The sequence below is a fragment of the Macrosteles quadrilineatus genome, unplaced genomic scaffold, assembly GCF_028750875.1.
Source record: "Macrosteles quadrilineatus isolate MER2022 unplaced genomic scaffold, UCM_ALF_1.0 Scaffold_1__1_contigs__length_201487025, whole genome shotgun sequence".
NCBI lineage: Eukaryota > Metazoa > Arthropoda > Insecta > Hemiptera > Cicadellidae > Macrosteles > Macrosteles quadrilineatus.
This window is the reverse complement of record NW_026542594.1, coordinates 18,199,001-18,213,412: the sequence shown is the minus strand read 5'-3', so window position 1 is coordinate 18,213,412 and position 14,412 is coordinate 18,199,001. Positions and strand designations below refer to the sequence as shown.

At 36.6% G+C, this 14,412-nt stretch overlaps 1 protein-coding gene across 1 annotated transcript in view; it reads left to right on the top strand.

Moving 5' to 3' along the window:
- The first annotated feature begins 412 nt into the window (after positions 1–412).
- The window catches only part of LOC129004503 (matrix metalloproteinase-2-like), a 191,752-nt gene continuing 177,752 nt past the window's right edge, over positions 413–14,412 (top strand). Inside the window, exon 1 of the mRNA XM_054433114.1 lies at positions 413–802. Within this exon, the coding sequence (XP_054289089.1) occupies positions 701–802 (102 nt within the window). The 5' untranslated portion in view covers positions 413–700. The remainder of the gene's footprint in view (positions 803–14,412) is intronic.

Genomic DNA, 14,412 nt, shown 5'->3' with positions numbered 1-14,412 from the left:
TATAATTATTTTAAAAGCGGTTAAAATGGCATACCTATTTTAACAATAAAAATAAGCTGTAGGATTTAATAAGCACAAAACCTGAAGCACATTTAATTTATTGGCATTTCAACAATATCCTTTCTTTTTTCAGCTTAACATAATATTGACCTAATAAAACTCTCTTACTTTAGTTTAACAAAGAGCCAAAAGATAATACTGTGTATTAAATCTTTCCTAAGTAAAGAAGATAAGCGATTTTGGTAAGTCAGTGACTCAGAAGAACTAGAAAAAGTGTAGGTACCTAATCTCTTCTCTACGCACTGGGCGGTGCGAGAGTCGTTTCGTGTTGTCCCGCGGTGTAATTCTCTGGCATCACTGCGCGATCGGTTGACGCCGTTGACGGCTGACGGTTAGTATCACTTGGGCGGTCGCAGAGACAACTACGCCCGACCGTCCGCAGTGGTCTCGACCCATGTGTTCGTACTGTCTGGTTGGAAACAAACTTATATACTTTCTACTGTAATTTATAATTTATTTTTAATGTTTCAAACTCTTTAAATTGTAAAAAATATACTCTTTGAATGATGCATTATTTTCGGTAAACCCCATGACGCGACAACTTGGATGTAACATGGAAATCCCTAGGTGTGTTTCCGAGTTCCGGTAGTATTAGCGGAAGTAACGCTTTAACGGAATCAGTGCTGCCAAAAGGTCGAGGATGCAGACGAAATATAGGACAGGGTGGTTGGTGGTGGTGGTTTGTTTTTGTGGAGTGGTAGCTGCCCCTAGTAGAAGAAGGATACCATTTTCAGATAATACGGTAAGTGTTTTGTATAATGTTTAACATACACATTATATAGTTAATGGATTTTATTTAAGTGATGTAGGGTAAACTGCTAAATCAATGGGTTCGCTTTTGGACATTGGACCACAGAAAACGTACTACTCTACGTTTTCTGTGATTGGACTTATACAAAATAACGCCAAAACGGGAAATGTGTAATTTTTCTCACAGTTTACAAAGTAGTCATGCTTCCATTTCTCTCACAAGTATAATGCATTTTTTCTAGCATCTACTAGAAATTGTCAAAGTAATGGAAGCGGTACCCGGTGTTATGTTTTTAATTTCTTTAAAATTAAATCAGAGTTTTATAAAACCACATTAACCTTGTTATCTTTCTATAGTTCACAAAAATTATTATGTGGTGTATGTTGTTTTACTTAATTAGGGTATCTGAGAATCACCATGAGTCGTCCACACAAATTTAACACAAAATAACGTCATGTTACATGACATGTTAGACACAACATTAAACTAAATGCTCACTGGGTCAGATTGGATTGATGTTTCTGACATATGTAAGTAGTCAACAAGTAAAATTCATGTATATATAATTGTATATAGGCTACATATATAGTCGAAGATATAAATAAGCCCATTTTAGCACTGCGATGTGTCGCTGCGTTCTTATTCATATTAATCATTGTATTTAATACTGTAATAAATTAGACATGCAAAACATTCCAAGAAGATTGAAGCGCAGTTCGCAATAATCAGCGTAAGGCTTCCTGATTTTAATCCTATTATTATACTCAAGTGGATTAAAATGGCTTCCAGTCTGTAGAAATCAATTCAACTTGAATGTTTCAACTTTTCAATTTCATCTTCTAGTTAAAACACAAAATACTTTTCATTGCTTGGAATTTGCTATCATTTAAAATGTCCATTTATAGATTGACTTCCACAGTGTTATAGCGAACATCCCGTACAACGTTTGATTAGAAAAAAGGTACAATGTCAACCTTGTTGAGTACGGGAAGCCTATGTATTATTAGTTATATATATTGTGTAGATTCTAGAATGTGTTGATTGCAAACCAAACGAAACAGGACTAACTACCGTACTTAAGTTAATATGCATTGATTGATAAACAAAATATGTATTCAGTGAAGGTTTGCGCTTGGGTTAACAATAATGCCCAGGCATAAACACACCAATAGGATCAAAACCTTGAATTCTTGACGAGCGCTGAGCGCCTGTTGCGAAATGGTACGGGGTTGGCTGATGAGCAGTTAACCAAGGAGACAAACATATGGGTTTATTGCGGATGCTGGAAGATGGATTTGGCAGCGACTAGGATGCGGAAATAGAACAAAGTGAAGCGGCCGTCGCCCCCGCTGGAACTGGGGAAACAACCTAAACCAACCTTCTGAGTACAGGGGATATGGGGGGAATGCAAATCTTATCAGTTTGGGGGAAATTGGGAAACGCAAACCTTCTGAGTGTCGGGAGTCTGGGGAAACGCACACCAGAGGAACAGGAAAAACAACACAAATCTTCTTGGTAACGGGGAATAACACAAGCTTACCACTGAGAAATACGGAGAGGGAACACAAATTCACCTTGGGTTATACAGGAAATATATTAGGTTATCCAGAGAGAACTAAACCATCTCACCTTTATATGTAGGTATAGGAATATGGGGTAACCGCACAAATCAATACCATAGACACGTTGCGGAAGAGCATGAGCTGACCTTTGGTATATCAAGAGAGTGTTAGGGAGAAGAAAACCCGACTTCTGGAATATTAAAGAAAACTGAGCACCTCTGGGATATCAAGGTAACTAGGAAGACAGCCCGAACTCACGTCGGATATCTACAGATACGGCTTTTAAAAATACTACATATTCAGCACAAACACGATTTGTATACAGTACATTCATATTTATATTATTAAAGGTAGACTCCCTACTATCACAAATCCACTTTAATGATATGTAGTGTGGTAATACAAAGAAAACTCCAACTTGTCTTTACTACATATATGTGGAGAATCTAAGGTTTTCAAAACAAATAACACGTTAGAATATTCTTGCGGAAAATCTTAAATAGCTTAAAATTTCATTAGGTGCATATTTCTATTTTGACCATTTTGAATGTTATTTTTCTGTATTTTACTCAATAAACTAATGAGGTAGAAATTCTATTATACGTGTAAGATATGTTAAATCAATTAAAAACAAACTTAGTGTAGACTCTTAAGGGTTACTAGTACGGGAAACAGGTACCGAACGAGTGCGGGATTACTTTATTTACTTACTACAGTATACGAGTAGGCTACGGCAAACACTTACGACGAGCGACGTACGATATTTTTCGCCTTTGCTACTAAAACCCAACCTGGCAATAAAATCAACGGTATCAACAATCAGACAGATATTTTCTCCCACCTTGTCATCAACCCTTACATTGTAAGCGGAGGAAGCATTGACTATAGACCTTTACTAGATAGACTACTTTGACTACACACATAGTCAATGGTGGAATTATCTATGATGTACTATGGGGAAAATCACAAAAAATCAATATCTTTTGAACCGTAATTTTTACGGCAAAAGATACGGTTGTGCCGTTTTATTTAGAGTCGAAAGTACTATAACAAACTTGTAATCAAATCGTTCAAGCGTTTTTTAATTAGATTATTTCCCTATTTTATGTTACGGATAGGATATTTATATGCCAAAGGAAATTTTATTTCTTGTGATTTAGTTTGTAAATTTGGTTACGTTGATAATAATAGTTATGTTTAAGAAATAGCTAAGATGCTTATTAACCAAAAATATGCTAATCATAATCAGCTGTCATAAAAATGCATTAGATTATCGTATAGTAGCAGCAAGAGTACCTTTGAGTATCAAAAAATCAATGCTAGTATTGGTAGTACGTAATGAAATACCTTTTGAAGAAGGCGGCAAACAACGATTTCCTGGACTAATTCCATGCGGGGAAAGTCCATTAAAATAAAGTAGTGTTGCGAAAAAAATAATTACATTAAAATCACTTTCAGGAAGACATAAAATATAATAACATTGTGTCAGTTAAGATATTGCAACCAATGCCCAAACACAGCTTACAACGTTTTCTTTGTTCCTGATTTGGATTTATAATCATTGTTTCAAGCTTTCAAGCCCTTGACTCTAATGCTGACCGTGCTGCAATATTCCCTATAAACTGCAAGGTCAGTAGCAGTATAGGCCTACTTCTTATCACTTCTGACTGGTCAGTGAATTAAGATTACAAATCTGTCTTATAGCATACAACTTTTAGAAATAATGGTCTATTAATAATCAGCTTGATTCGCCAGTGACGATATAAACTGCAGTGTATCTTCTGCAGTGTAGTTGTTCCGGACGGTTTAAATACTTTTTGTCAGAGGCAGAGTTAACAAAACTTAACATGAACTATAAAATTAAGCTTTTAAAGAATGTATACATTTACGAACTAGCCAAACATTTCAAATGTCAGCACTCGTTGAAAATCGCATTTTATATTTAGGCTAGCCTGCACATAAAAATTAATCAAAACTAAAGTTATAGGCATCTTTTTAAACTAGTACAAAATGTTATACATCTCAAAATTTAAACCAATTAGTATTGGTTAATCCTCGTAGTGTAATTAATCTTTCACTACTTTGGAAATGAAAATCTTAAATGTTGAAATAATGACAAAAATATTGGTTAAAGCGTCTTTGTATAATCAGTGTTGATAATGTTGGGGTCCAAGTGAGCCCACGTGGAGCCCTCGTCACTCGTGTGTGAGCCCCATTTCCGGGCGCCCCGACGTATTGTTTTTTAGTGACCCCTCCCTATGGACCTATCTTGCTTGACCGTCTGTCAGTCAGGGAACTCGAGATAAGAATACTGTGTCAATCTTATATCCGAGGCTCGATAAATCATACTAGTGGACCTGTTGCTCGAACTCGAGCAATTGCTTTGTATTGCAGGCGTTATTTTAAAACGAATAACAGTCATAACTTCTAATGACTTTAAAAGATTCAACTCAGAGATTATGGAAATACTCAAGATGTACATAACAGATTGATTCTTCCATAATAACGATTATAAATTCTAAAAAAACATTATTTCTATTTCTTCTCCTTGGTGGTATTCTATGACTTTCCTATGTTTCCATTGTTAGCAAATCTGCTCTTTCAAATGATTACTAAGAAATGCAGCACAGTGTTAATTTAGTTTTCTTTTTAGTATATCAATTTATCCAGGCTCTCTCGATTTTTTACATTGTAATATTTACACCAACCCAAATTCAAATAGTAAATATTTTATTTCAACCAAGAAAGTGTTTCCTGCACAACTTCACGTTACGCTCTTTCCAATGACACCAAAAACATGTCAATCAGTTAAGTAGTTTCGGAGGAGTAATTGTCACAAAAAACCTGCTTGTGTACTAAAAGTATTTATAGATTAAACAACAATTACACTATGTTACACATACATTACCAATCGAGATGGGGATGCAATTTGGCATAGTTAATTAATCAACCTTAAAATAAGTAAAGGTTGAGGATGCGTGTAGAATGAAGCATAACGTGAGATGCCATGTGTAGTTTTTTTAATGACTTAAATCAGCTGTTTCTTTATTCAGAGTCTTTATTAAATACCTAATTAAATTATCAGGGTCAGCTGTGTTGAATAGCACAGAGTAGTTTGGTTTTTGACTACCGACAAACTAGCAGCACATGTCCCCTACAATACAATCAGTAGAGCCGTGGTACTATATGGGATAGCACTCGTTCTTGCGAGAACCACATTTTATTAACGGGAATAAAAACTTTAAGAGTGGTCTTTGCAGACTTACACCTCTTGAAAGTTGATTATATGCATCTTTGTTCAATTACTTATCGTTGTCACATTATTATATGTCGGGGTTAATTAATTAGGGAATTGTGTTTTTAGGGAAGGGTACATATACTAAATAAAAGGGTTATCCTGATATACCTATAAAATTGTTATTTTATGACTTGATATGGTGTAATAAAAAATATAAAAATAAATGTATCATCAAACTCACTCATATTTTCTCCCATTAGCTTGTGAACAACCCTTATAACAGGTAGCCTAATCCTTTTCAGTAACTATAGCATTTTATGGGTAAAATCACGAAAATTGCAATAGCCTTTAAACCGTATTTTCACAGCAACCGTCAAAAATTAAAATGTAACAGTTCCTAGAGATACCATGGATTAGTACCCACATACCAAATTTCTACAAAACCGGACTAATGTGTAGTTTGCTGCTCTGTGCACATTCAGACACAGATATGTACACACACAGTCATTACTTCAAAGATAACTTTTTTAGGTTCAGGGCGATCCAAAACAAATATTTCCACCAAAAACTAAAACTCGGAAGTTTTTACGGAAACACTAGGCCACTTTCTCCTTATACTATGGAATGTAAAAATGGGCACATTGAGGTTAAGAGAATTAACAAATTTGTAAAATATTTTTACATGGCGAATGAAACCACACAGCATAATTGCTACACAGCAAATTTCACAATGCAGAGTTATTTCCTTCCTTCAGTTTTTAAACCAAAACTGTTATGACTGCCGTCAACACATATTTACACACAGGTTGATTCACATGCAGCCCCGGTCACGCGGGTTTTCATGTGACTCGGCCTTTTCGCTATAATTATGACCTGAGTCAGATTCTCCGTGATGAACTACACGGAAGTGTTGTGCGAGTATTTAAATGGTTTATTTGGTAAAATATGCCATTCCTTAGGTGAGTTAAAAATATATGATTTCAATACTGTATTGTATTCTGAACGCTCCGCTATCCACATGTCTACAGTAGATTACGTACTGATACTGACACAGTAGGTAACATCGATGAAGTAAAAATAGGGAAATAAAAGCAGCACTATTATTTGTTTGTTTGAATTTTCAAAGTAGGCCTATAAACTAACTGTTGTAGACGCTGAAAAGAAAGCGGTTTAGGGTAATTTCTGGACTATGGATAACGGTAAGAAAATCGCTAACAAAACTAAACGCATAGTCAGCAATAAATGAGGAGATTGAAATATTAGGAAACAGCCAAGCATACAGTTGTGTCACATTTTCGTTTACATTGCAATTCAATGTGTATTTCTCATGTTGTAGGATATTTATGTCTTTACCCTCACGGCTACAAGCTAGTTAATGAATGAAAAACAATTTGCCTTATTATTGACTGTTCTTTTATGTGTTTTATTTATCTTGTAACTCCTTGAGAGTTTTAAGTTTCAATTCTTGTTTGATTGTTTATGTCAAAAATATATTTCTTTTTGGCCATATTTTAAGTATACTGGAAAAGTTTTTGGAAAAGTTTATTGTAGTTACAAAAAAAATCCTTTGCTCATCATTAAGAAGATGTTCTGGTCAGTGGAGCAATTGTGTATACTTGTGTATATACATGCAGTGCAATCAAGCAAAATACCTGTTTACGTCTAAGAAAACCCATTTAATAAACTATTAACCTAAATTATTATGAAAAAAATATGAAGAAATGCATATAGTTACAATTTCCTCGTTGCCACTGGATCTTTATGAATGAACTGAGCTGCGGAAGTACGGTAGTGATAACGATAAGAGGCGTCGGCTACTGTGTTATCAGCTGATTTTGAAACTATTGTTGTAACATCTGTAAAGGTCACCAAGAGGTCACTACACAAAAGAAGTGTTTAGTGGATGGGAAGGAACATTTCAATTTCAAAAAGATGTTAGAGTAAAGAACATCTGTTAACTTGACCTTGACCTTAGAGTCGCCGGAAGTACAGAACTGTCTAGACACGTGAAGTTTACCGCCAAATAGCATTGGTCTAAATTTTTGAGCTCGTCTTGGATTGCACGTAGATATATGGAATTGCCGTTTATCGTAAACATAAGTACACAAATACACCTATCCATCGTATTCAGTCCTGTAGTCCTGCTTATAAATAAGCGTCTGACACATGATATATGACTACATTAGTTACATGATATTTGACACATCATTCATTATATGTGTAGATTATGGATTTGAATCTTTCCTGTTGGATTTGTTGTTGAATATGAAACAATTTTAAAGCGGCAACCATGTTTTATTATTAAATGGGCATCAATTATATTATTTGTGTACACTGTAGTTTATGGATTTTAAACACGTAAAAATATATGATTTAAACATTTTCCTCTCTAAACTATAGTTCTTTTCAAAATTGGGTCTTATTGATAATTTTAGGAAATTAAGGAAAACATTTTATCTTTAACTTCAATTGTATATAAAACAAACTACAATAATTAATTATACACATTTTAGCGAAACCTATGTAGCTATCCACAAGATCCGAGTACTCCGTTTGCCCCGCTCGGCCCTCACGTTCACGTTTGTCATACTGTAGTTCTAGTTCCAGCTGATTTGCAATTCGAATTCCGACAAGCGTATTACGCGGTAATTTGTCTCTTGGTTATTTAAATTGTCCCGAGTACAATACGAAGCCTATTTGTGGTGGAGGGCCCAATTAGGGACAGTTTTAGAGGGGAGGATCGAGAAATTAATGCGGCTAACAAGAAACATGGGAGGAGAGTTTCTGTTTGGAATATTTCTCTTAGGTTTACTCCAGTAAATAGTGATTTGTGTAAATAGTGAGCAAATTTGCACTTTGCACTCGCTTTACTTATTATATTGTACAGTTACTACAAAGCATAAAAATTAGACTTTCAAGCACTAACACGTTTTAGGTTAGGTTAAATCCAAGCGTAGAACGAAATGGGAAACACTGCACCAGCTGATCGTAGTCGTACTATCTTCTAGTGTTGCGAAATAATTTTCAAGCATACTCGTATTTCGTGCCTAATGAAAGCGCACTGTTTTGTGTTGTTTTGTTGGAATACTGGAGTGAGGCTAGAAATGAGTGTGGTAAAGTAAAATGAGTGCGACAAAAGTAAGTAAATGCAGCAATGAGCTGTGTTACTTTGTCAGTTAACTGTAGGAAAATAATTTTATTTTACTTCATTTTGTACTTTAAAACGTATAAATTACTGTTGGTATATTAATTGCAGTAACGTTATTAATTTCAGTTTTGCCACGACGAACATTTTGTTATGGCATACATTTCCAATCTATGTCTTTAAATTGAAAAACAAGTATTATGTTCAAATAAAAGGTTACAACTAGGGAAATAAAATGTTCTCGTCCCAAATCAGATTGTGGAAATTTAATTTGCCAAAACGTGTAATTCATTACAGTAAATCAGGATTTTTCTGTTCAGGTTTATTTAAATTGGGCATCTTATGAATTTGATTAGATTATATTTGACACAATCATATAATGAGCATCATGTTGAGACACCCTATTGTTTCATACAAAAAACCATGGACAAATGCTCAATTTATAACGGTTCCTTCATTTTACTTATTAATTTGTATGTCAAATGTTTATGCTCTTTACAGTTATTATTATTGGATTAAAACTTAAAAATAACTCGATAACTCCCCACTAAGATATTCTGTAATACTTGTAAACTTGATTTAACTTATTTTAAGATTATTTGAGATTTTTCTACGCCGGATCTGACAAATTTCCCTGATAAAAGAACACAGAATACCCAAACTTTGAAACAAGTTGTAAGTGAACTGTATAAGAAATCAAATTTAAATAGCTTACAAAATATTTGTTTTGCTAACCAGCTGTTTTAATCGTTCACACCAATGCCTAGTAATGTGATATTTTGCACAACCATCTGTGACTTTCTAAAAGCCATAACCTAATAGGGAAACCGGCCTCTCATACATACATGTAATCATTCTACGGCGATACATTGGAAAGTAATGTAGTTTATTAATTTTCTAACTTTAGTCAATTTAATGTAATTTGTTAAAGTTAAGCCAGACTCCGTTGGCAAAGATTACTTGTCGAAAGCTTTGTATGAAATAAGGTTGAGTTGTTGTAGTTGCATTGTCAGTTGTTGTGTTCTCTATTTTATTTATGTACTTATAATTCGTAGTACTGTATCAGCAGCCTTTACTGTAAACTAATTATATTTTATTGTTTTTACTTTTATTAGAACTAAATAACAACAAATAAAAAGTTCGTCAAAACAATTTTAAATATTTTTTAGTTTAACGTTTATTATATGCTGTAGTGCATGTGCCAGTCTCATTATGTACAAAAGAACCAGAAGTTGAAAGAAAATACAGTGTAAGTAAGGTAAACCCTTCACATTTTTGTGGATGTGACGGGGATCGAACCAGTCACTTTCTGAAGATGCCATCCATCAGGCTCGAACTACCTCAAAATAATTTGTTTAATAATAAAGAACATTATGCGTCAACGTAAACATTATTACAAGTTTTACATTTCTATCATAGTGCAATTTTAAAATCTATCAAACCAATAGCAAAGCTAAGCTGAAGATTTTAAACGCATAAATAAGCTCTATAACGTGAAATTGCTTCAATTCATGAAAACTTTGTAGACATGACTACATATTTATAACCTTACAACGCAATAAATCATGGACCTAAGGTAAAAACTCAAAAGTCATAATTCTTGGTAAAACAAAATGTTAAGTTTTTATTTTTTATTTTTATTTTACATCATTAAGTGTGTGTAAGCTACTTTCGCTCTGGCTTTTTTCTAGGCTACTATTTTGTATTCCCTTGGTAATTTTACATACGAAACATACTCTGTCTCCGTTTCAGATGGTCAACGAAAATAAGTTATTGTTAAATTGAGTGTAAAAAGTATCAGCAATTTTCATAAAATCATGTTATTATTTATTTTGTATTTTCTCACGCAAGACACCACATTGAGTCATTAGTCATCAGTCATCAGTCTAACAGGATAAACACTGTAATTGTGTGACTCAGACCCTAGTATTGATCCCGTACCTTACTTACATTCTACCTGTTGCTGCACCTCCCTCCAAAACTTTACCTTACACACACACCCTGAGGGATATAAACACTGTAATTGTGTGACTCAGACCCTAGTATTGATCCCGTACCTTACTTACACTCTACCTGTTGCTGCACCTCCCTCCAAAACTTTACCTTACACACACACTGAGGGATATAAACACGGTAATTGTGTGACTCAGACCCTAGTATTGATCCCGTACCTTACTTACACTCTACCTGTTGCTGCACCTCCCTCCAAAACTTTACCTTACACACACACTGAGGGATATAAACACTGTAATTGTGTGACTCAGACCCTAGTATTGATCCCGTACCTTACTTACACTCTACCTGTTGCTGCACCTCCCTCCAAAACTTTACCTTACACACACCCTGAGGGATATAAACACTGTAATTGTGTGACTCAGACCCTAGTATTGATCCCGTACCTTACTTACACTCTACCTGTTGTTGCACCTCCCTCCAAAACTTTACCTTACACACACACCCTGAGGGATATAAACACTGTAATTGTGTGACTCAGACCCTAGTATTGATCCCGTACCTTACTTACACTCTACCTGTTGCTGCACCTCCCTCCAAAACTTTACCTTACACACACACACTGAGGGATATAAACACTGTAATTGTGTGACTCAGACCCTAGTATTGATCCCGTACCTTACTTACACTCTACCTGTTGCTGCACCTCCCTCCAAAACTTTACCTTACACACACCCTGAGGGATATAAACACTGTAATTGTGTGACTCAGACCCTAGTATTGATCCCGTACCTTACTTACACTCTACCTGTTGCTCCACCTCCCTCCAAAACTTTACCTTACACACACACCCTGAGGGATATAAACACTGTAATTGTGTGACTCAGACCCTAGTATTGATCCCGTACCTTACTTACACTCTACCTGTTGCTGCACCTCCCTCCAAAACTTTACCTTACACACACACACTGAGGGATATAAACACTGTAATTGTGTGACTCAGACCCTAGTATTGATCCCGTATCTTACTTACACTCTACCTGTTGCTGCACCTCCCTCCAAAACTTTACCTTACACACACCCTGAGGGATATAAACACTGTAATGGTGTGACTCAGACCCTAGTATTGATCCCGTACCTTACTTACACTCTACCTGTTGCTGCACCTCCCTCCAAAACTTTACCTTACACACACACCCTGAGGGATATAAACACTGTAATTGTGTGACTCAGACCCTAGTATTGATCCCGTACCTTACTTACACTCTACCTGTTGCTGCACCTCCCTCCAAAACTTTACCTTACACACACACACTGAGGGATATAAACACTGTAATTGTGTGACTCAGACCCTAGTATTGATCCCGTACCTTACTTACACTCTACCTGTTGCTGCACCTCCCTCCAAAACTTTACCTTACACACACCCTGAGGGATATAAACATTGTAATTGTGTGACTCATACCCTAGTATTGATCCCGTACCTTACTTACACTCTACCTGTTGCTGCACCTCCCTCCAAAACTTTACCTTACACACACACACCCTGAGGGATATAAACACTGTAATTGTGTGACTCAGACCCTAGTATTGATCCCGTACCTTACTTACACTCTACCTGTTGTTGCACCTCCCTCCAAAACTTTACCTTACACACACACACCCTGAGGGATATAAACACTGTAATTGTGTGACTCAGACCCTAGTATTGATCCCGTACCTTACTTACACTCTACCTGTTGCTGCACCTCCCTCCAAAACTTTACCTTACACACACCCTGAGGGATATAAACATTGTAATTGTGTGACTCATACCCTAGTATTGATCCCGTACCTTACTTACACTCTACCTGTTGCTGCACCTCCCTCCAAAACTTTACCTTACACACACACACCCTGAGGGATATAAACACTGTAATTGTGTGACTCAGACCCTAGTATTGATCCCGTACCTTACTTACACTCTACCTGTTGTTGCACCTCCCTCCAAAACTTTACCTTACACACACACACCCTGAGGGATATAAACACTGTAATTGTGTGACTCAGACCCTAGTATTGATCCCGTACCTTACTTACACTCTACCTGTTGCTGCACCTCCCTCCAAAACTTTACCTTACACACACACTGAGGGATATAAACACTGTAATTGTGTGACTCATACCCTAGTATTGATCCCGTACCTTACTTACACTCTACCTGTTGCTGCACCTCCCTCCAAAACTTTACCTTACACACACACACTGAGGGATATAAACACTGTAATCGTGTGACTCAGACCCTAGTATTGATCCCGTACCTTACTTACACTCTACCTGTTGCTGTACCTCCCTCCAAAACTTTACCTTACACACACACCCTGAGGGATATAAACACTGTAATTGTGTGACTCAGACCCTAGTATTGATAGCGTACCTTACTTACACTCTACCTGTTGCTGCACCTCCCTCCAAAACTTTACCTTACACACACACACTGAGGGATATAAACACTGTAATTGTGTGACTCAGACCCTAGTATTGATCCCGTACCTTACTTACACTCTACATGTTGCTGCACCTCCCTCCAAAACTTTACCTTACACACACACCCTGAGGGATATAAACACTGTAATTGTGTGACTCAGACCCTAGTATTGATCCCGTACCTTACTTACACTCTACCTGTTGCTGCACCTCCCTCCAAAACTTTACCTTACACACACACCCTGAGGGATATAAACACTGTAATTGTGTGACTCAGACCCTAGTATTGATCCCGTACCTTACTTACACTCTACCTGTTGCTGCACCTCCCTCCAAAACTTTACCTTACACACACACTGAGGGATATAAACACTGTAATTGTGTGACTCATACCCTAGTATTGATCCCGTACCTTACTTACACTCTACCTGTTGCTGCACCTCCCTCCAAAACTTTACCTTACACACACACACACTGAGGGATATAAACACTGTAATTGTGTGACTCAGACCCTAGTATTGATCCCGTACCTTACTTACACTCTACCTGTTGCTGCACCTCCCTCCAAAACTTTACCTTACACACACACACTGATGCATATAAACACGGTAATTGTGTGACTCAGACCCTAGTATTGATCCCGTACCTTACTTACACTCTACCTGTTGCTGTACCTCCCTCCAAAACTTTACCTTACACACACACACTGATGCATATAAACACTGTAACTGTGTGACTCAGACCCTAGTATTGATCCCGTACCTTACTTACACTCTACCTGTTGCTACACCTCCCTCCAAAACTTTACCTTACACACACACTGAGGGATATAAACACTGTAATTGTGTGACTCAGACCCTAGTATTGATCCCGTACCTTACTTACACTCTACCTGTTGCTGCACCTCCCTCCAAAACTTTACCTTACACACACACACTGAAGGATGGACATTTTTTGGAAACACGCATCGTAAAATTAAGTTATAGTCCAGAATAACATAAATTGAACGAAAAGTGTGCATTCAAAATACAATCAAATCGGCATGAAAATAAGCATAAATGGTTCTTTTTCAATTAATGACCCGTTTCTTTTCGTTGCCTTTGTCCGTTTCCAAGCTGTTTCTGGACGTTGCCTGGCCGTGACTCTATCATGTAACCCTGCTTTTCCTTTTCTGACACAAAGGATAAGGGCGCACATGAAAAGAGCCCAAAAACTCAGGCAGACGCTTGAAAAGCGC